This window comes from Emys orbicularis, chromosome 2, assembly GCF_028017835.1.
Source record: "Emys orbicularis isolate rEmyOrb1 chromosome 2, rEmyOrb1.hap1, whole genome shotgun sequence".
In the NCBI taxonomy this organism is placed as follows: domain Eukaryota; kingdom Metazoa; phylum Chordata; order Testudines; family Emydidae; genus Emys; species Emys orbicularis.
Window position 1 is genome coordinate 266234981 of NC_088684.1, and position 22940 is coordinate 266257920.

The 22940-nt window shown below is 47.0% G+C and overlaps 1 protein-coding gene across 1 annotated transcript in view; it reads right to left on the minus strand.

Annotated features, from left to right (window-relative positions):
- Window positions 1–22940, minus strand: part of ODAD2 (outer dynein arm docking complex subunit 2) — a 169671-nt gene that overhangs the window by 86776 nt on the left and 59955 nt on the right. Inside the window, exons 10-14 of the mRNA XM_065399867.1 lie at window positions 11531–11677; window positions 11087–11296; window positions 10680–10916; window positions 7474–7584; window positions 5225–5379 (exon numbers count right to left, since the gene is read on the minus strand). Coding sequence (XP_065255939.1) covers window positions 5225–5379; window positions 7474–7584; window positions 10680–10916; window positions 11087–11296; window positions 11531–11677 — 860 coding nt within the window. The remainder of the gene's footprint in view (window positions 1–5224; window positions 5380–7473; window positions 7585–10679; window positions 10917–11086; window positions 11297–11530; window positions 11678–22940) is intronic.

Sequence of the window (22940 nt, forward strand, 5' to 3'; positions counted from 1 at the left end):
TGAGAGATGAGATCGGGACATAACGGAAGCGTGATCGGTGTTTGAACCGACAGTTCCAACAGTGTGGTGTACCAGTGCTGTCTCGGCCAAGCTGGAGCGACGAGAATTACCCGTGCCTGGTCTCTGCAGATCTTGAGCAGTACTCTGTGGACCAGTGGAAATGGAGGGAAAGCATAGCACAGGTGGCCTTTCCAGGTTAGTAGGAACGCGTCCGATAGAGAGCCCAGCGCTCGCCCTGGTAGGGAGCAGAATGCGTGGCACTTCCTGTTGGCTCGAGATGCAAACAGGTCGACCTGGGGAAATCCCCACCTCTGGAAGATGGAATAGATGACGTCTGGACGAATTGACCACTCGTGCGTCTGGAAGGACCTGCTGAGACGGTCCGCCAGCGTATTCTGGACTCCAGGAAGGAACGATGCCGTGAGATGTATCGAGTGGGCGATGCAGAAGTCCCACAGGCGAATGGCCTCTTGGCATAGGAGAGATGAGTGGGCTCCGCCTTGCTTGTTGATGTAAAACATGGCCGTGGTGTTGTCCGTGAGAACCAACACGCAACGGCCCTGTAGGAGATTGAGAAAGGCCTGGCAAGCCAGGCGCACCGCCATCAGCTCGCGAACGTTGATGTGCAGGGCGAGTTGGGGTGCGGTCCACAGGCCCTGGGTATGGTGCTCCCCGAGGTGAGTGCCCCATCCTAGAGATGAAGCGTCCGTGACCAGGTGTAGGGAGGGCTGCGGGGCATGAAACGGCACTCCTGCACAAACCACCCGGCGATCCAACCACCAGGTGAGGGAGGCCAGGACCGAGTTCGGAACCGTGACCACCATGTTTAGGTTGTCTCGATGAGGACGGTATACCGATGATACCCAGGCCTGAAGTGGGCGAAGTCGCAGTCTGGCATGCCTGGTTACGTAAGTACAGGAGGCCATGTGACCTAACAGGGCGAGGCATGACCGTATTGTGGTAATCGGAAAGGTCCTGAGCCCTTGAATGACGCTTGTGATGGTATGAAAGCGGTTGTCTGGTAGAATGGCTCGGGCACATCTGGAGTCTAGGATTGCTCCAATAAATTCTATCCTCTGGGTTGGCACTAGCGTGGACTTCTCTCTGTTGAGTAGAATGCCCAGCTCGTGGAAAGTTTGTGTCACTATGTGGACATGAGCTTGAACTTGGTCTCCGGTGCGGCCGCGTATCAGCCAGTCGTCTAAATACGGGAACACCTGTATCCCTTGTCGACGAAGGTATGCCGCGACGACCGCCACACACTTTGTGAACACTCTGGGAGCCGAGGACAAGCCAAAGGGAAGGACTGCGAATTGGTAGTGCACCTTGTTTACTACAAATCGCAGAAAACGCCTGTGCGGCGGATAGATTGCTATGTGAAAATATGCGTCCTTCATGTCGAGGGCGGCGAACCAGTCCCCAGGATCCAGGGAAGGGATAATGGTCCCCAATGATACCATGCGGAACTTCAACTTTACTATGAATTTGTTGAGTCCGCGCAGGTCTAAGATGGGACGTAGACCCCCTTTTGACTTGGGGATCAGGAAGTAGCGGGAGTAAAACCCCCTGCCCCTTAACTCTGATGGAACCTCCTCTATGGCCCCGATAGAGAGGAGCCCAAAAACCTCCTGTGTAAGGAGTTGCTCGTGAGAAGGGTCCCTGAAGAGGGACGGGGAGGGGGAGTGGGAGGGGGGAGGGCGAGGAAAACTGGAGAGCGTATCCCCTCTCCACCGTGCGAAGGACCCAACGGTCCGAGGTTATAAGGGACCAAGCACGGTGGAAACGGGAGAGGCGATCCCGGAAGGGGGGAGTTGGATCCTGTGTGCTGGCTGAGGTGCCGTCCTCGACCGCACCTTCAAAAGTTCTGCCTAGGGGCTGAAGGTGGCCTAGGCGGTCCCTGGTTTTGGGCCGGTTGAGGGCCAGTCGACCTACGCCTACCACCCCGACCCCGCCTTCTGGCAAAGTCCTGTCTCGGACGAGGCGGGGGAGGGTAGAACCTCTGAGGCTGTGGTCTGAAGGGCCTGCGCTGGGGCCCTGGGACATGCATCCCCAGGGAGCGCATAATCGTCCTTGAGTCCTTAAGGCTCTGGAGCCGAGAGTCAGTCTTTTCTGAAAACAGGCCCTGGCCCTCAAAGGGTAAGTCCTGCAGGGTTTGCTGCAATTCTGGCGGCAAGCCTGACACCTGGAGCCAGGAGATTCGCCGCATGGCTATGCCCGAGGCCAAAGTTCTAGCGGCCGAGTCCGCGATATCCAAGGAGGCCTGTAAGGAGGTACGTGCCACCTTCTTACCCTCCTCTACCAAGGCCCCGAACTCTTCCCTGGAATCTTGGGGAACCAGTTCTTTAAACTTCCCCATCGATGCCCATGAGTTATAATTATATCGGCTTAAGAGCGCCTGTTGGTTGGCCGCTCTAAGTTGTAACCCCCCAGCCGAATAAACCTTGCGTCCAAACAAATCGAAGCGCTTAGCGTCCTTCGATTTGGGCGCTGCAGCCTGCTGGCCGTGGCGCTCTCGTGCGTTCACTGACGACACGACCAGTGAGCATGGCTGGGGATGGGTATACAGGTACTCATCGTCCTTAGAAGGAACAAAGTACTTTCTTTCCACCCCTCTGGCTGTGGGTGGAATGGAGGCCGGAGTTTGCCAGATCGTATTGGCATTGTTTTGGATAGTCCGTATGAGTGGTAACGCCACTCTGGATGGGGCATCCGCGGAGAGGATGCTCACTACCGGGTCCTGCACCTCCACAATCTCCTCCGCCTGGAGGTCCATATTGCGAGCCAGCCGGCGCAACAGGTCCTGGTGGGCCCGAAGATCTATAGGGGGCGGGCCCAAGGCGGATGTACCCGCCACCACCTCATCGGGGGAGGAGGAGGAGGATGCCTCCGGTGGCAAGGGGTCCAATGGCGGATCCTGCTCCAGGTGTTCATGGAGCTGGGCATCGCCTGTCCCCGGGTCCAGGGCCTCCGCAGGTGTGGGCACTGGAGCCTCCATGCCCCCAGGGGGGGGGCGGGAGACGGTGGCCTCCGGGGCCCTGGGCTCGGAACGTGCCGAGCGGGAGGCAGATGGTGGAGCCCCCTGCGCTTGATGGTAGGCCCACGGAGTCCAAAAGGACCAGTGCGCAGGTCCCTGTGCAGGGTCCTCGGCCGTCTCCTGCCAATGGCCGAAATCCGCCGAAGCCGCCTGCCCCTGAGGAGGGTAGGCCGATCTAGAGGCCCCCTCAGAGGAGCGAGATGCTGATCTCGACGGCCAAGGCGGTGCTGAGCGCGATGCAACCGGCTCCTGATGGGACGGTGCCGATCGGTGCCGGTCATAAGGGGATCGGTCCCTGCGCGGTGCCGGTGAGCGGTACCGGGATCGAGATCGGTGCCGGTAGCGGCGTCGGTGCCGAGACCCGGATCTTGAGCGGGACGACGACCGCGACGAAATCTGGTACCGGGAGTGGCCCCTGGAGGTCGAGCGGTGCTCATACCGGTGCCGAGAACTCCACCGGGATCCCGATCGGTACCGGTGGCCGCGCCGGTGCTGAGAGGTAGACCGGTGCCGCGACGAAGATCTTGGCCGCGAGTACGACCGGTGCCGAGGTGATAGTCGGCGCCGGGACTGCGAGCGGCGTCGGGACCCACTCCGGGACCTGGAGCGGTGCCGAGAGTCCACGGCCGGAGACGGTGGGCGCACCAGGGCAGGCTTGCCCCTGGATTGCACTGCGCGGGGTGCCGGCGGTGCCGGAAGTAGAGGCGGTGCCGACTCCGTGAGGGCAATAAGGTCCCTCGCCGTTGCAAACGTCTCCGGGGTGGAAGGCAGACAAGGCTCCACCACCGACCGAGGTGGAGATTCAATCCGCACCGGACTCAACGGCCTCGGTGCCGGAGTCGACGGTGCTGTTGGCCCTTGCTTTGGGCGGTCCAAAGGCAGACGTGGCTCTACCCCCGGCACCGGGGGAGCCGGCGTCTTCAGGGCAGCAGTGTCCTGCGCCTTACGGGCTTTCTTGTGGCCCGGAGAAAGAGACCGGCGCCGAGTACCTTGAGGCGGCCGCGGTGCCGAAGTCGGCCGGTGCCGTGCGGACTTGTCTGCAGTGCCGGTAGGCGCCGCCGGGGCGCTGCGTACCGAGGCGCTCGGTGCCAGGGCTGGGCGCGCCGAGGGAGGATCCAGGCTAAGTGTCGCCTCCATCAGGAGCTGCCGAAGCCTAAAGTCCCGCTCCTTTCGAGTTCTAGGTTTAAAGGCCTTGCAGATCTGGCACTTATCTGCCTGGTGGGATTCTCCGAGGCACTTCAAACAGGAGTTGTGCGGGTCACTGGTCGGCATAGGCTTCGCGCAGGACGCGCACTGCTTAAAACCAGGAGCCTTGGGCATGAGCCCGGCTGTGCGCCGGGGGGAATAAGGGGGGAAGAACAACCCCCTTCACCCCCGCTAACTACTTACAACTACAACAAAGTAAAATAAATCACTATCTACAGAATCTAACACTATAACACAACTATCTACACGTAACTTCAGAAGGGTAAGCTAGGGAGAGTGGAGAACAGCTATGCCACGCTCCACAGTTCCAACGACCGTCAGGGGCGGTAAGAAGGAACTGAGGGGGCGCTGGGTCGGCTGGGGTATATATCCAGCGCCATGAAGGCGCCACTCCAGGGGGCTCCACAGCCGACCCACCGGGTGTTGCTAGGGTAGAAATTTCTCCGACGATCGTGCACACGGCGCGCACACACCTAACTGGAATGGATATGAGCAAGCACTCGAAGAAGAAATATATTAACAGCACAAGACAATAAAGAAACAGCCAAACAATTTCAAAAATATCAATAGAGAAGGAAACTATAAATGATGTATAACAGAAAATCAAAAGGCTTGGGTAAAATGTGGGGAACCCACAAAACCCACAGACAGGCCACTTCTGCGATGGGAACTGCTGCCCTTAGGTTCAGGGTGGGAGGAGATGCATTAGAAGTCAGGGCGTAGGCCCATGAATTTGTGTGCACACCCTTCTAATCTGGCAATGGCAATTGCATATCACCCACAAATGCAGATTATTTATGCTGTAAATAGTAATAACCTGCCCAAGTGGTTATAGTTGGGCCAACACCAGATAGAATATGGGGGCAAATAAAGGTTACTTTAGTGATGTTACTATGTACCCATGTTTAAGACAAAATGAGCCCATAAAATAAAAAGATACTAATAGAATACATATATTTGATAAAATTAAGTTGTTACCCATACTTGGTCACATTTTCTCTGCTGATTGCACACTTCCAGATTGCTCCTGTCACTGCTGCTAACAGTTCTTTATTTTCAGAGTTACTGAGAAGAGTAGCAAGTGGTTGTAGGCCTCCATGATGCCTAACTAGGTCACGTGTCTCCTCATCTTCTGCACACTACACAACAAATTAAATATACAGAATATTTAAAATGTATAAAACAACGGCCCAGGAAGTCTGGTGTATTACCACAGTGACTGATACCAACTGATAGGGAACTTTATGTAATTATTTTATTTACTAAAATATTTTCAAAATATATTTTCTAATTTAATTCATATTACAAAATTAATAAAGGAATGAGGGTTCAGAACTGTACATAACAATAGAGAACAATTCAGACAAATGTTCAGAAAACAAAGGCACAGGTCCTTGCACAAAACGCATACACAGAAAACGTGTGTGCAATTAACACAACTGTGCAAGCAAATTGCAAATGGGTATGTGTGCACACAAAAGACTAGTGCAGTGAACTACTGTATGTGCAATTACGAATGCATGTTGTTATGTATATTTGTCTGTAGATTTCAGGCTTCCATTTCTAAAAAATTGGCCCTTAAATTGCAAACAAAAATAAAACACTGAACATATGCTATTTTTCATTAATTAATTGTTCATACTTAAAAAGCATTTATTCCTCATTACTACATACCACACATTTTTTTATTACAATACAGGCAAAGTTTGGAATTTTAATTCCAAACCATTAAGCCATTTTAAGCCTGGCAAGGAACAGCAGCAACAAAATCTGAAAATGTTTCATAAATGATGAAAAACAGTTTTTTAAAACACTCCAATGATGAATGGATATTTTTTACTTTACCCTCCCCCACAAAAAATAATACTGATCTTAAGACAAATAGAAAATCTTTCAGCTCAGAAAGTCATTATCAGGGAAGATATAAAGTATTGAAAATAGAAGCTTAGAATGAAAACTACCTTCTCAGCCAGAATTACACCATTGCTATCTTAATTGCTTTCGAGGGATCTGATCCTACAGGGTATTGAACGCACACAATTCTTACTGAAATCAACCAGTATTGAGTGCTCAAATTCTGGATGCAAACATTGTCTGTTAGTTTTGTACCTGATATTTATAAAACTTGAGGTTAACACTGCACCGATATTATTAAGATACATTATTAAGATACATCTATTTAGGCCTCAAAACTGCAACTGGCTCTGCACAGGCTGAATCTGATATCAGGGGGTTGTGCAGGGGCAAAGGGGACTCCACATACAGAACCAGTTACAGAATTTGGGTCTGTTTCCTGCTACATCACCATCTTACTTAATATGACAAAATAACAGCCAGCTGTTAGAAGATCCAACTATTTTACAAAGTGACAATTTTGAAATGCAAACAGGTCATGAAATCATAATCTCAAATGTTCGAGAACAGTAGGTGGGCTCTGGGCTGGGGGTGCAGACTCCAGGTGGGGCCAGAAATGAGGGGTTCAGGGTGCAGTAGAGTGCTCCAGGCTGGGTCAGGGGTTCAGAGTGTGGGAGGGGGAGCGGGTTCCACCTGGGGGTGTGGGCTCTAGGGTGGGACTGGGGATGAGGAGTTTGGGGTGCAGGAGTGGGCTCTGGGGCTGGGGTAGGGTGTTGGGGTGTTGCGGGGGTGCAGGCTATGGGAGGGAGTTTGGGTGCGGGATGGGACTCCGGGCTCTGCACACTGCCCTCGCGCATGCAGGCTCCGCCCCCGCAGCTCCCATTGATTGTGGTTCCTGGCCAAATGGGAGCTTCAGAGCCGACACTCGGGGCGGGGGCAGTGCGCAGAGCCTCCTTGGCCAGCCATGCACCTAGGGGCTGCAAGGAGCTGGGCAGCCGCTTCTGGGGAGCCACGTGGAGCTAGGACAGGCAGGGAACTTGCCTTAGCCACAGGCCCCTGCTGCTCCGCCGACCGGAATTTTAACGGCCCAGTTGGCAGTGCCGGACACCTGGCAACCGTATGTCAGAGCAGAATTGTGACATATCAGCATACTATGATTATTCTTAGGGATAAAATAACTAATCATTACATTACAGATAAATCTCTTTAGATGTTAAATAGAAAAAACTCAGAAAATTTAAACCACAGAACCACCCATATTTTCTTCAAGTAGAACTTTACTATACCACATATATAAGAGAACTTTATAGTATGTACTGCATGAAAACAAACAGAAACACTAGCATTAAATGATCTGATAATTAAAATCACACATTTACCTTAAAGATAGCACTGGCACAATGCATCTGAAGTTCCTCATTTTCACCACTCAGATTTTTCACAAGGTTTTCAATCATCCTCTCTGTCTTGATTGCAAGTCTGTAACTTGGCTATGAATGCAAGTTACATTTTTAGTTACATATATCAACAAATAAATAAGATTGTTGTCATCCTAAAAACTACTGCACTATTAATGTAGCTCCTAATCCTGCAAAGATTTGTGCATGTGAGTAACTTTAAGCATATGAGTTTAAGCATGAGTCACCAATCTGACTAACTCTCTGGCCGCTAGGCTGCACAGGGGGGCGGCTCTACTGACTCTGGCCACTAGGCTGCACTACTCTGAGATCCAGAGAGGTCGTGTAGACTTGGCCATGGGGCTATAATGACCTTTGCCCCATCCCAAAAGGGGATGGGGCATGCATGACCCACGCCAATCATAAATACATGTTGTCAAACTTCCATGGCTCTGGAAGACATTCAAGAGATTTACTTTAAAATAGTTTATTCCTGTTTGAGTCAAATATTTTTCAAGGCTCTCTTCCGTGTGAATTTTTTTAAGTAACAAAATCACATAAGAATAGAGCAGGGGTCGGCAATCTTTCAGAAGTGGTGTGCCGAGTCTTCATTTATTCACTCTAATTTAAGGTTTCGCGTGCCAGTAATACATTTTAATGTTTTTAGAAGGTCTCTTTCTATAAGTCTATAATATATAACTAAACTATTGTTGTATGTAAAGTAAATAAGGTTTTTAAAATGTTTAAGAAGCTTCATTTAAAATTAAATTAAAATGTAGAGCCCCCCAGACTGGTGGCCAGGACCCGGGCAGTGTGAGTGCCACTGAAAATCAGCTTGCGTGCCGCCTTTGGCACGCGTGCCATAGGTTGCCTACCCCTGGAATAGAGCTACTGTTTCCCTCCTTATAAGTAAGGCTGGTTGCCCTGCCTATGTGAAGGCTGCCCAACACTTCCCATTACAAGACCCTGTTTTCACTTGCTTATAACTTTGCCGAACTTTAACTGTTTGGATGCAAGGAGCCTCTGGCTTTTTTCTTTTCTTTTCTTTTTTTTTTTTTTTTTTGAAAATTTTAACCAAAATGGTTCAGCTATTCCCAAGAAAAGGCTAGGGGAAAATAAGCTGTTTTGCCCATGTTAAAAAATTCTCGCAACCTTTCTTTGAAAATATCTAGTGCTCTCATGCTGTAGAGCAGGGACTTGAAATGTGGCAGAAAGGTGGCCTTTGTTCAGAGAGGTTCCTTAATTTGGCCCCCTTGTGCTTAGCATTATGATACAGTCTTTAATTACAAGGTCATATACTATTTTTCCACAGCATCCTTGCCTCATGAAGTGCACAAAATGGACCAGGGTTGAGTAGTGAAGGAAGCTGTTTTCCATAGGACCCCTGCCACATTTATTGCATAATTTGGAAAGTATGTAGAAAATGAAACAGGGGATTACAGAAAGAGAAAGGAGGTTCTCGTGGTAAAAGCAGCTGAATGCTGCCCTGGAGAATTGGATTCTATCCCTACCTCTGCCACAGAGTTCTTATGTGATGCTAAGCACGTCACTGAAACCAAACTTTTCAGAGATGATCACTAATTGTGTATATTCCTCATTTTCTGGATGTCCAATTTAATAATCTGGGGTCTGATTTGCAGAGCACTCACAATTGGAAAGTGAAGTCAATGAGAACTATGCTTTGCACATGTAAGTGCTATATATTGGTAAGTACTCAGAAAAATCGGGTCATATGTGTCCCAAATTGGGCACCCATAATTAGTTGATACTTTTGATCTTAATATTGCTGTGTCTCCGCTCCCCTTTGTAAAATAGCGGTAATACCACCCCCTCACCTCACAGATTATTTATGAAGAAAAATTAATTAATATTTATGAAGCACTCAGCTACTATAGTTCTAAGACCATGAGGAAAGTAATAATTTTGTCTTCACAGCAGGGTTTGAACAGTGTGCAGTATATAAGGCCTAAGGCCATACATTGAACAATGAGAATAAAACTAAATATTGAATAGCTGCTGAGTAATTGAGCACTTTCCATCAACTGTGCACTGAATTCCTGTAGAAAAAATAATATGAAATCATGTGCTCATGACTTTGCAACTTTAATGATCTACTAATGTAGTTTTTGTGTGTAATTTTAATAGTATGCTTGTAAGAATTCTGTGCTTATTATAATAGCAATTCTCTATATAGTTCCATATTACTATATAGAGCTAAAATACCTTGTCCATTTTAAATATAAACCACTATTTTTAAATGTTAAGGTCTGAAAAGTGACAAAAGTCAGGAAATTCAAAGTTAGGAACTACAAGGTGAATTAAAACCAGGGTGTGTCAGTCTTAACTTTGAATTTCCTGGCTTTCATTGGTTTAAATAAGATACTTACTATACTTAAACACAGGACCAAATTATGCTCTCAGGTACACTAATAAAATGGCACTGAAATACCAATGTATTGCACCAATGTACACGAGAGCAGAATTTGGCCCATTTTTTTTAAAGAAAGAAAAGTCATTTTAAAGTTGTAAAATGCATATTATTAAGTTCTGACCATTAGAGCAATCTTCCTGACCATATTTTATTTAGACAGACATTTTAAACCCACAGCAAAACAGCTCAAAGTTTGGCAGTTTTTAAAACCTGGATACATCAAGACAGTACAATCTGTAATGGAAATTTTGAAGCAAATCATATACTTTCCTTTACTCCTCCTGAGACTGATAAGATGCTGTTTTGTATAAAGCACATGCATAATGTAAACTATTTAACTTGTGTTGTGATGGGATCATCCTCCTGTCCATTGATCCACTAGTAGCCTTATACATATTTTGAATTCCCACATTTTCCTCCCTAAGGGAGTTTGGGGTGCAAGGAGGGGGCTCCGGGTTTGGGGGCTCAGGGCTGGGGCAGGGGATTGGGGTGCAGGGGGTGAGGGCTCTGGGATGAGAGTGCAGGCTCTGGGATGGGGCTGGAGATGACAGCTTTGGGGTTCAGGATGGGGCTCTGGGTTTGGGGGGGCTCAGGGCTGGGGCAGCGGATTGGGGCGCGGGCTCCCGGTCAGCGGCACAGTGGGTCTACTAAGGCAGGCTTCCTGCCTGTCCTGGCACCGCGGTACCTACACATGTAGTGCCAGTACTCTACATGCTGCCATAAGTGTACACATAGCCTAAGTAGTTATTTGGCTTACCTCGGATGCACACTCTTGTAATGTCCCCACCACGGGTGTTAACATGTTTGCATGTGGGGACTTTAGCAACCGAGCCAGCAATGGAATGCCTCCAGCTCTACGAATTGCTTCTTTATTTTTGGTGCTTTTGCTACAGCTCCAGAGCGCCAAAGCCCCACAGCGTGCTACTTCAATATCTTTTTCCTGATGTGGAGTCAGATTGGCTGATCCCAATGGAACACAGTCCAGCAGCCCAACCTGACAAAAACCAAAGAATTCTTAGTGTATTTACTGTTAATCAGGAAGAATGTAATTATATTGCATTTTAATGATATACAACTATTTTTTTCTCCTGGCTAATAAATGACTTATAAAGTGGAAAAAAATATATAAATACAGTAAATGTGCTGATTTTAATATCTACTTACTAGTCTCTTGATTCCTCCATGCTGTCTTACTGTCCTTCGTGCTCTTTTAAACCTGGCAACATTAGCAATTGTTTCAGCTGCCAAACATTTCAGATCCTTATCTGGGGAATCTAGTATTTTCACCATAATTTGTAAGCCCCCAAAATCAGCAATTGTACGTCTGATTTGTGAATTCTGACTAATTTCTTTCAGGATTTTTAAAGAACCAATCTAAAGAGAGGAAGATATTAAATGTGAGGCATTATTTAAGAATATATATTCATTTTAGCTAGCAATCATTTAAAAGAATGGGTTATCTAACATGTTCTCTCTTTTACATGGAACCCTTTAAACAACACTTCTTTATACCATATATTCCATGGGATGTGTGTGTGGGGGGAGGGGGGAGCATTCTAATATTAGCTAGCATATACAAGGTCAATTTATTTAGACAAATTTACTTACCTTACATTTAATTTCTTCTGTATCAAGTAAATTAATTAGTACTTCAAGACCCCCAACATCTCTGATGGCCAGTTGACAAGTTTCTTGAGCCAAGTTAAAATCTCTCATTGAACATAATGCAATTACTGTAGCTGTCTGGTTACCTCCCTAAAATAATGTAAACATTATTATAGCTACAAGTAAAACACAACCTTATTATTATATAAACATACTGAAACTGACCCTATGTATCAGTTCTTGGCCCTATACTATTAACATTTGTATCAGCGACATGGAAGAAAACATACAATTATTACTAATAAAGTTTGCAAATGATACAAAAATTGAGGGAGTAGTAAATAATTAAAAGGACAGTTCACTGACATAGAACAATCTTGATTGCTTGGTAAAATGGGTGCAATCAAATAATGTGTGTTTAAATATGGTCAAATGTAAGGTCATACATCTGGGCCAAAGAATGGTGGACTGTGATCTGGGAAGCACTGAAACTGAAAGTCTGAAGGGTCAAGGTAGTTAATCAGCTGAACATGATCTTAGAGTGCAATGCAGTGGTTAAAAGTGCTAATGCAACCTTCAATGTATATATAGGGAAATATTGAATAGGAGTAGGGAGGTTATATTATCTCTGGATATGTCACTGGTGCTACCATTACTGGAATATCATCTCCAGTTCTGGTGTCCACTGTTTACTGTAGATAAATTGCAGAGGGTTCAGAGAAGAGCCATAAGAATGATTAAAGGATTAAACAATATACCTTATATAGAGAGAGACTCCAGGAACTCAATCTATTTAGCTTATCAAAGAGAAGGTTAAGGGGTGATTTGATTACAGTCTAGTAAGTACCTAAATTGGAGAACAGAAATTTGATCATAGAAGGCTCTTCAGTCTAGCAGACAAAGGTACAACAAAATCCAATGGCTGAAAGTTGAAGCTAGACAAATTCAGACTAGAAATAAGGCAAATATTTTAACAGTGAGGGTAATTAACCATTGGAACAATTTACCAAAGGCGGTGGTGGATTCTCCATCACTGCAAATTTTAAAATCAAGATTGGATGTTTTTCTAAAATATATGCTCTAGTCTAGTTCTATTAGACAGAAGGAGGAATTAATACAAGGAAGTCCTATGGCCTGTATTATATCAGAGGTCAAACTAGATGATCACAATGATCCTTTGTGGCGTTAAAATCTATGAATCTATAAAACCCCTATATCCAAACATCCCTTTGAACTCTACGAAAGTTGGGCCAACATCTAGATCTAATTTTGCAGCTCAAGCCCATGTCTCTTAACTGAAGTTGATGATATTGCAAAGAACTTTGATATTGCAAAGGAGGATAATTTCCTAATCCATGCCTGGCATACTGAAATTTGGAAAGTCACTGAAAAAATGGGTTATGATTCCTAATCTGAAATGAGTAGATTTTATGAGAAATTTACTTTATAGTTTCATAGCATGCAGCACTTTCCTTAAAACAATAAAACCAAAATGGTAGGTCAACTATATATAATCTGATAAACACCTAAATCAAGGTATCCTACAATGGCTATCACAAAAGTTAGCTCGGGAATGCATGAGAATGCAAACCAAACTATGAATGTGAGAAAACTATATGATTGGAAACCCTATCAGAAACCCTACATTTGACAAGCTTGTTCTGTTAATCAACAAAGTTGACATGAATGCAGTTTCAAAGGTAATTTTTACATCAGTTTCTTCTATCTAAAAATATCCACAGATGCAAGAATCCACTCTTACAAAAACTGCTGAATTACAAGGGACACACTTTGATGTCGGAGATATTTATCTTCTACTGGGAAAATACCTAAAAGTACGTCTGTGTTGTTGTAGACATGTCAGTCCCAGGATATTAGAGAGACAAGATCTGTGGGGAATTATATTTTATTGGACCAAATTCTGCTGGTGAGAGAGACAAACTTTCAAGCTTACACAGAGCTCTTCTGTAAGCTCGAAAGCTTGTCTCTCTCACCAGCAGAAGTTGGTCCAATAAAGATATTACCATGTTACTAGAGGAATTCTCATCTTCACTTTGTCTGCCTGATTTTTATTCTGAATAAGCAAGTCACTCCACCCTGAGATGAATGCTGTGGACCCTGAGCATGTGCAATGAAAACCCAGGATTTCTAAAATGGTGCCATGGCAAATAGCCATGGGGGGCAAAGGGGATTGGCAGAATCACAGCTCTGAGGTAAATGACAACAGTCAGCATCAGTGTTCCCTCTAATTTGTTATGTCCATGTGCGGAATTTTGTTATGTGCACAATATGGAGGTGATGATGGTGGGGCCGAGGGGTTCAGAGTGTGGGAGGGAGCTAAGGGCTAGGGCAGAGGGTTGGAGTGCAGGGGGTTAAGGCCTCTGGATGGAGGTGTGGGCTCTGGGGTGGGGTTGGGGATGAGCGGTTCGGGGTGCGGGAGGGGGCTCAGGGCTGGGGCAGAGGGTTAGGGTGAGGGCTCTGGGGTGGGGCTGGGGATGAGGGGTTTGGGGTGCAGGCTGTCCTGCACCTGTTTTGGGGAGAGAGGACTCCCCCCAGCCGTCTCTCACCACAGCTGCTCGGGTCTGGGTGAGAGGCGCCTCTCCCCGGCGGTGGCAGCTTCGACGGGGTGGGCTGAGGGAGAGGTGCCTCTTCTGGGCCGCGGCAGTCCCGGCGGGTCTGGGCTGGGCCAGACGAGGGGCGCCTCTCTCTGGTATCTCCGGCGGGGCTGGGTTGGGCGAGGCTGGGGAAGGGACTCCTCTCCCCGGACACGGCGGGGGGGGACTCCTCTCCCTGACAGCTCCCAGGGGGCTGGACCAGGGCAGGGGAGGGGCACCTCTCCCCAGTAATTCCAGCAGGCTGGACTGGGCCGGGGAGGGGCTCCTCTCCCCAACAGCTCCAGTGGGGCTGGGCTTGGCCGGGGGAGGGGCTCCTCTCCCTGGCAGCTCCGGTGGGGCTGGGGCAGGCTGGGGGAGGAGTTCTGCTCCCCGGCCATGGCAGCTCTGGTGGGCTTGGGTAGGCTGGGCCGGCAGAGGGGCTCCTCTCCCCGGCCACGGCAGGGGAGGGACTTCTCTCCCTGGCAGCTCCAGCTGGGCTGGCCCAGGGCAGGGGAGGGGCGCCTCTTCCCACCAACTTGAGTGGGGCTGGGCTTGGCTGGGGGAGGGGCGCCTCTCTCTTGCAACTCCGTCGGGGCTGGGGTGGGCCACACCAGGGGAGGGGTTCCTCTCTCTGGCCGTGGCAGCTCTGGCAGGGCTGGGCTAGGCCGTGGGAGGGGTGCCTCTCCCTGCCTGCGTGGCCCTTGATAGCCTGCTGCGCAGCCACGCAGCTTACAGGGAACTTAGGTCAGCATGTGCAAGATTAGTGGCTACTGAGCATGTGCAGTACGGGGTGACAGAGAGGTTAGTTAACTGAGCAGCTAGCTGGTCAGACCCCATTCATACAGGTCACAACTTGTTTTAAAGGTCAGAGCTGTCAATCAGAACTCTGAAGTAATGGTTGACACTGGGCATGTACATTTCTTAGAAAGGTATATTAGGAGAACATTAGAGTGTCGCATAAAAGACCAGCTAACAGCAGGCAAATTTGCACAAGAAGATCTGCACTGGAGAGAGATTCAATCAGGAGAAGATGGGAACTGGAAGCCAGCAAAGAGAAAGCTGCTGGAAAGAAATCAGAAAAGCTGCTGCAGAGAGAGAGAAGGAAACTGGAGTGGAGCAAAGCTGACTGACCAGAAGCTGAACAGCAACAGTGATTAAAGATTTACAAAGCAGCAACAGAGATTTTAAAGGGATTTATAAAATAAGCTCAGGACAGGATTAATCTTTCGTGGGCCCCGGCACCTGGACCATAGCCCCGCCCTCCACTCTGCCTGCACTCCCCACCGAGGCTCCGCCCCTGCTCGGCCTCTTCCCTCCTGAGGCCCCACCCACGCTCCACCTTGAGGCCCTGCCCCCCACTTTGCCTCTTCCCCCCAAGGCCCCACACGCCACTCGCATGGGGGCAAGGGGGCGAAAAGAAGTGAGCAGGAGGCGAGGAGGGGAAGGGGCGAAGAGGAGCAAGCAGTAGGAGGGGCCTTGGGTGGGGTGTCAGATGGGATGGGAGCAGGTCAATGGTCCAGGCGTTGGGGCCTCTTCTGAGTTTGGGCCCGGTGCCATGGCGCCATTGTAAACCCAGTACTGAGTAAATTTGCCAGTTTTTGATATAATTTTTAGTATAGTATAGTTTGGCACAGTATTTAACGTGTGTATGCTTGGAATGTTTGTTTGTGTTTTGATTGTATTTTACTTCTATAATACTTAAAGTATTATTTAAGAACGGTTGTCAGCAATTTCATAGAATCATAGGACTGGAAGGGACCTCGCAAGGTCATCTAGTCCAGTCCCCTGCACTCATGGCAGGACTATCATTCTAGACCATCCCTGACAGGTGTTTGTCTAACCTGCTCTTAAACATCTCCAGTGATGGAGATTCCACAACCTTCCTGGGCAATTTATTCCAGTGCTTAACCACCCCGACAGTTAGGAAGTTTTTCCTAATGTTCAACCTAAACCTCCCTTGCTGCAATTTAAGTCCATTGCTTCTTGTCCTATCCTCAGCAGTTAAGAACAATTTTTCTCCCTCCTCCTTGTAACAACCTTATATGTACTTGAAAACTGTTATCAAGACCCCTCTCAGTCTTCTCTTTTCCAGACTAAACACACCCAATTTTTTCAATCTTCCCACTGACCACTTGTAACAAAGCGCTACACTCAGAATCATTTAAACCATTGGTTCTCAAACTGGGGGTCGCAACCCAGTTATGTGGGGGGTCGCGAGTCCCAACCCTGGCGTGCAGCTGTGAGCCCCGGCCCCGGCGCATGGCTGCAAGCCCCGACCCCGATGCCAGGCTGTGAGCCCCGACCCCTGCGCCAGGCTGTGAGCCCCGACCCCTGCGCCAGGCTGTGAGCCCCGACAGGGACACGTGGCTGCGAGCCCCGACCCCAACCCTGGCCCTGGTCAGGAGTGGGGCTGTGCGCTCCGGCCAGGTGCGGGGTGGCAAGCCCCGACTCCGACCCCCACACAGGGCTGAGAGCCCCGACTCCGACCCCCCCTGGGGCTGCAAGCCCAGATCCCAACTCTGGCCAGGAGTGGGGCTGCGAGCTCTGGGCAGGCGCGGGGCTGTGATCCCCGACTCCAACCGCCAGGCTGTGAGCCCCGACCCCGACAGGGATGCGTGGCTGTGAGCCCCAACCCAACCCTGGCCAGGAGCGGGGCTGTGAGCTCCGGCCAGGCACGTGGCTGTGATCCCCGACTCCAACCGCCAGGCAGGGTTGTGAGTCCCCACCCCAACCTGGAGAGGGGCTGTGAGCCCTGAGCTGGGGCATCCAGGATGCTGTGAGCCCTGACCTCTGTACTGGGGTTATCAGGCGGAGCCTGGACATGCTGAGGGTTATCAGCCGGGAGCTCTGCGGGCACAAGGTTGTTAACCCCTAGCCCTGCCACACACAGGGTTGTGAACCCCGAGCCCCGCCACTTGCTGTGAGCCCGGCTAGGCACTTGGTTGAGAGCCACCATCATCACCATGTGCTGACCTCAGAGCCCCAAGCTCCTCCAGCCCAGCTCCACCCCCGACTCCACTCCAGCGCTGCTCCACCTCCAAAGAAAGGACGCCAAATAGAAGTTTGCCCAGGGTGCCATTTTTCCTATGGATGGCCCAGTACTGAGACAACATTAGAGGGCTTGATTCACAGCTGAACAAGTACTTTATTAATTAACGGTCAGACATACAAGTGAAAATTTTCTCCTGAAAATAATGACCACTTGTACTGCTAAAACTGCTAAAAATGAAAGTATCTCAAGTCTTACATTAAACTCGGTTTTATGAGTATCATCACCTCTGGAATTGAAAAACCGCAATGTGTCATCTGCTGTGAAGTTTTGTCTGCTGAATCAATGAAACCATGCAAACTGCAGCGACATCTTGAAACTAAACATCCTGAGCATAAAAATCAAAATGTGGATTTTTTCAAACACAGAGAAGAAGCAACAAAGAAGGCCAGGCTTGATGCTGATGGAAGTTTCCGACAGCAAACGTCCTCACTGTGGAGGCCTCTTATGTTGTGTCACTATGAATTGCCCGTACCAAAACGCCACATACAGTAGGTGAGGAGCTTATTCTGCCAGCATGCAAAGATATTGTGGCACTTATGGTTGGCAATGATACTGCCAAAAAACTGATTATGCTTTCCATGTCTAATGATACTGTGAAATACAGAATATGTGAGATGTCTGAAGATATCAAAAAATAAGTTGTGCACAAAATTAAACATTCTGCTTTCAATATGTTCAGCCTGCAACTTGATGAAACTACTGATGTTACTCACTGCGCACAACTGATAGCATTCGTACGGTATGTTAATACCGGGGATGTTAAGGATGAGTTCTTATTCTGTGAACAACTTGAAACAACCACAACAGCACAGGCCATTTTCAATAAGGTGAATGCCTTTTTCGAAAGCAATGGCATTGAGTGAAAAAATCTTTGTGGTATCTGTACTGATGGTGCTCCAGCAATGATGGGTGCACGGTCTGGCTTTCAGCAGAAGGTAAAGTGTGTCTCTCCTAATGTGATTGTCACTCATTGTGGAATCCATCATCAAGTCCTAGCTGCAAAGACATTGCCAATATGCCTTAATGCTGTGGTGGATGTTGTTATACGAGTGATGAACTACATTAAAGCTCATGCTCTGAATAGTCATCTCTTTCGAGAGTTCTGCTATGAAATGGGTGGTGAATATGAAGTTCTGCTTTTCCACACTCAAGTCTGATGGCTTTCTAGGGGACGCGCATTAAAGCGCATTTTTATACTTCGTGAAGAGATGGCAGAGTTTTTCCTTTGAAAACAGAAACAAGAGCTGAACAAAATGTTCAGTGACAAGAAATGGCTTCTCTTCTTGGCATACCTAGTTGATATCTTTGGTAGCCTTAATGATCTCAATCTGTCACTTCAGGGAAAACATTCAACATTAATAGACCTGACTAATAAAATCAAAGCCTGCCAGATGAAGTTGGATCTGTGGTGCAGGAAGCTGGACACAGACAGATACGGCATGTTTCTGACACTATCCTCGTTCAGCGAGGAGGAGGAAATTAACATTGATAGTGCTCTCAAGTCAGCGATCAGTGAACATTTGAGAGCCCTTCATGAAGAGTTCTCACACTACTTCCCAGTGCTACCAGAAAGCACTTCATTCCCTGGTGAAGAACCCTTTCAGTGTGACAGCTGAGCAGTAACTTACTGACGATATTCACGCACAGGAACAGTTTGTCGACATGATCAATGATGATGAAGTGAAAGCAAAATTCACACAGCTGCCTCCAAACCAGTTCTGGTGCTCAGTTGCAAGTGAATACCCACTGGTGTCTGAAATGGCCCTGAGAGTCCTTCTGCCATTTCCCACTACCTACGAATGCGAGAGTGGATTCTCCAGCCTCCTCACAATAAAGATGAAATCTCGAAACCGGCTTGATGTGAAGGATGACATCAGATGTGCCCTTTCTAAAACAACACCAAGAATAAAACTTCTTGTGTCAAATAAACAGCATCATCCATCTCACTGAGTTTTGGCTGCTTCAGGTCATTAATTGCTGTCAAGTATTAAAATAAAATTCTACTTAAAAATAACTTTTCCACTTATATTTAATTCGATAAAAATGTGTTTTAGTCTTAATTTAAAAGCAGTGAGAAAAGGTAAGTTCATTTTAAGCAATAGGTTTTAAATTTAGCATTTAATATAGTGTTAAATATCAAAAATGTGTTTTTAATTTCTAAAGGGGGTCGCACTCAGAGGCTTCGTGTTCGAAAGGGGTCACCAATACAAAAAGTTTGAGAACCACTGATTTAAACTATATGTTATGGTAGTCTGAATGCTCTTTGACTTGCAATAAGGGATTGGTGTCAGGGATTTTGTGCCTTGTCTAGGATTTTTAGATTACACTGTATTAGGGATTATTAGTTACTTTTGTAACCTCTTTGGGGTTTAGCGAGCATGGCCCCTTTAAATCTTTTTCCTAAGGGGGAGAACAACAGGGTGTGTCAGGAGCTCCAGACAGAAGGGCTGCAGCAAGCAGACCCTCACAGAGTGAAGCAGCCAAGAACCTGCCTGAAACCTGGGAGGGACAGAGCGGCCGATCCGGGACACCCCAAGACAGGAGCCAGGAGGAGCACTGCGCCAGGGAGGAATCACCTGAGAAGGACAAACCAGAGCTGGGCCCAGTATCACTACTGCCCAGAGCTGCATGGGGCTGTGGGTACTGGGGCTCGTGACTTTGCATTGGGAATAAGGAGGGAGGCTGTTAGCTAGTTAAGTGGGGAGGTTGTCGTTCTTTGTGGCTTTGCAGAGAGCGGCACAAAAGAGGGCACCGGAGGGGTTTGTGGGGAAAGTTTGCTGACACTGAAGACTACCATGAGCACCCAAGACTCACTGGACTGGAACTTTGCCCAGGACTCCTGAACTCTGTGTGCAGACATGTTGCTCGGTGTCTGCCCTTTCACACTATAGTACCACTGGGCCTGTGGGGCCTTGAGTTGAATGCAACCCTGTTTTATCGCTCCCCCTATATTTCCCCGTTTTTCTCTTTTCATCCCTCTGTAAATAAATATTTCCCTTTCCTATATTCATTGTATTTTTCCAGTGTGTGTTCACTCTGGGGGGGTTGGAACAGGTGACCCTGGAGTGTAAGGGACTTTCCTTGCTGCATTCCTGCACATACCTTCTCTTGGCGAGAGCTGCCTGCAGAGCAGACTCCATCTTCGCCACAAGAGCGCTAAAGTTACACTTTAATAAAAGATATTTTGTTTTGGAAAGAATACTGCCTGTGTCAATTACGTTATCAGAAGGTTATATCCATGTCCTTCAGTGTTTCCTTAACAACCTCGGGAATTTATACCTCAAGGACAGACTAAGGGGACAATAGGCAGGTTATTATAGGGGCATCCCAAAATCCATATTTCAGGGTAACAACCTCACCCACCTTGTCTCTCTAAAAATAAGCCTGATTGTTTGTTTAATCATTACTATGGTTCTGATTCCACAAGGTAATTAGCATGTGCCTAACTTTAAGTATTAGGTAAACCTATTGAACACAATACATTCCATACCAAAGTACTGTGTAATATTTTCAGCAGCTTTCCTAGAGAAGTGATTTTCCCCCCCTGACATATCATATAGCTGGCATGTCTAAATGACAGAAAAGCCCAAAACTACAGCAAACACTGTGGTCTGAGAGTTCAAAAAGGCTAACAGTCATCTTTTTACAAAATATATAATCTTAATACCATAGCTCAGGTTATAGATCATAGGCGCCAACTTCTCCTGACGCCGGTGGGTGCTCCCACCCCAGCCCCGCCCCGACTCCACCCCTGCCCTGACACGCCTCCATTTCAACCCCTTCCCCAAAGTTCCCGCCCCAACTCTGCCCCCTCCCTGCCCCTATTGGACCCCTTCCCCAAATCCCCGCCCCGGCCCCGCCTCTTCCCTGCCTCCTCCCCTCAGCGCGCCACGTTCCCGCTCCTCCCCCATCCCTCCAACAGCTTGTTTCGCCGTGAAACAGATGTTTTGTGGCGGCAAGCGCTGGGAGGAGAAGCGGGGAAGGCACGCTCAGGGGAGGAGGTGGAGGTGAGCTGGGGCGGGGAGCTGCTTTTTCCCCGTGGGTGCTCCAGCCCCGGAGCACGGAGTCGGTGCCCATGTTATAGATATATTCTAAACTTGCTTTCCTTTATAACAAGGTGTGCAAAGACAGGTGTTTAAAGACACATGTCATTTAATTTCTTTACGCACATGTAAGGAATGTGTGTCTAGCACTCATAGTGATGTCTTTTCCTTTAAGGAATACACTCACTAAACTGTAACTATACTTTAATTAATCATGCAATAATTCATGTTATAGTTATCTATTACATATGTAATGGTTGACATAAGATATTTGGTATGTTCCAAGTATTTTAAAAAAATTCTTATTCTCCCATATTAAATAAAACAGAATATGAAAAAGATAAATGTATTTTGTTTTTCTGCTTCTAAATTGCTTACACAGCTTACTATACATTTTTCAAGCAAAACCACAATAAAATATTTTTCATATGTCCCAAAACATTAGTTCTACCGCATAAGTAATACTACTGGTGACCACAATAATTATTTCTCTTTCTTGTAGTTATCATTATACAAGTCATACAGCTTAGATTTTAACAAGCATGGAAATAGTTAGTGCCCCATTAAACTTACACAAAATCATGTTATACCCTTTGAAATCTCATGTGTTGTATGCAAACTGAATTCTACTGGCACTTCAACAATCAAGTTTAAGACTTTAGATTAAATGCAGATTTAGTTTAAAATGTGTATCTCTTCTTATATAATGATACAGTATAAGTATCCACAAACTAGATGAAAATAAAATATAAATTCTAAAACAGGATGTGTGCTATGCTAATAAAGCATTTTCTAGCCAGTTTCAGTATAGTAATTATAAGTTCAATATTATTATCAATTATGAAATTATCAATGCCTACATGTCACACAGTTGAGAATTACAATACTATAAAAAATGGCCACACACAAAAAATCTTATCTTAAAATAAAATCTACTTCAAAGTTTGTCTTTCCTTTGTTTTCATTTTTTAAAGGGTTAAATGGAACGATTTGTTAGAGTTCTAGACTGTACAGTAAAAGCTGCTTAAAAACTTAACAAAATGTATACAAAGCCAGATATATTGGAAAATGATATGATCAGCATATATAAATTTGGTATCCATGGGCCTGACTGCTCCTTCTGTGAGAAAACTGATGGGAGGAAGGAAGATAATGGTGAGGACATATCTGTGAGGTTTCCTTTGCATAAAATTTCTCCACAATTGTTACACTGTGGGCAGTCCATGGAGCCTATCCACCAACCCTGCAGATTCCTCGGAACCTAAACAGATCCACATTGAGGCCTCTACCAGTAATGAGGCTCCAGAGGCCTTCCCCAGCTCATTCCATAGAATCAGGGCTTCTTCTGTTGCTGGTGTCCCCTGATGCCCTCTGTCCGTATCTTAAAAGGTGTTCTCAACTACAGAGGGCTACAGAATTGTAATACAGACTGTGGCTGTATTACCTTTCCCCTCTTAGCCCTAGATTGGTAGAGTTTAAGGCCTGAAGGGAACATTAGATCATCTGATCTGATCTCCTCTCCATAACAGGCCATTAAATTTCACTTGTATTGAACCAATAATTTGTGTTTGATTAAGCATATCTTCCAGAAAGGTATCCAGTCTTGATCTGAAGACAAGAGATCATTTCCTATTTCACAAGGAGGGTGGTGAAGCACTGGAATGGGTTACCTAGGGAACTAGTGGAATCTCCATCCTTAGAGATTTTTAAGGCTGGCTTGACAA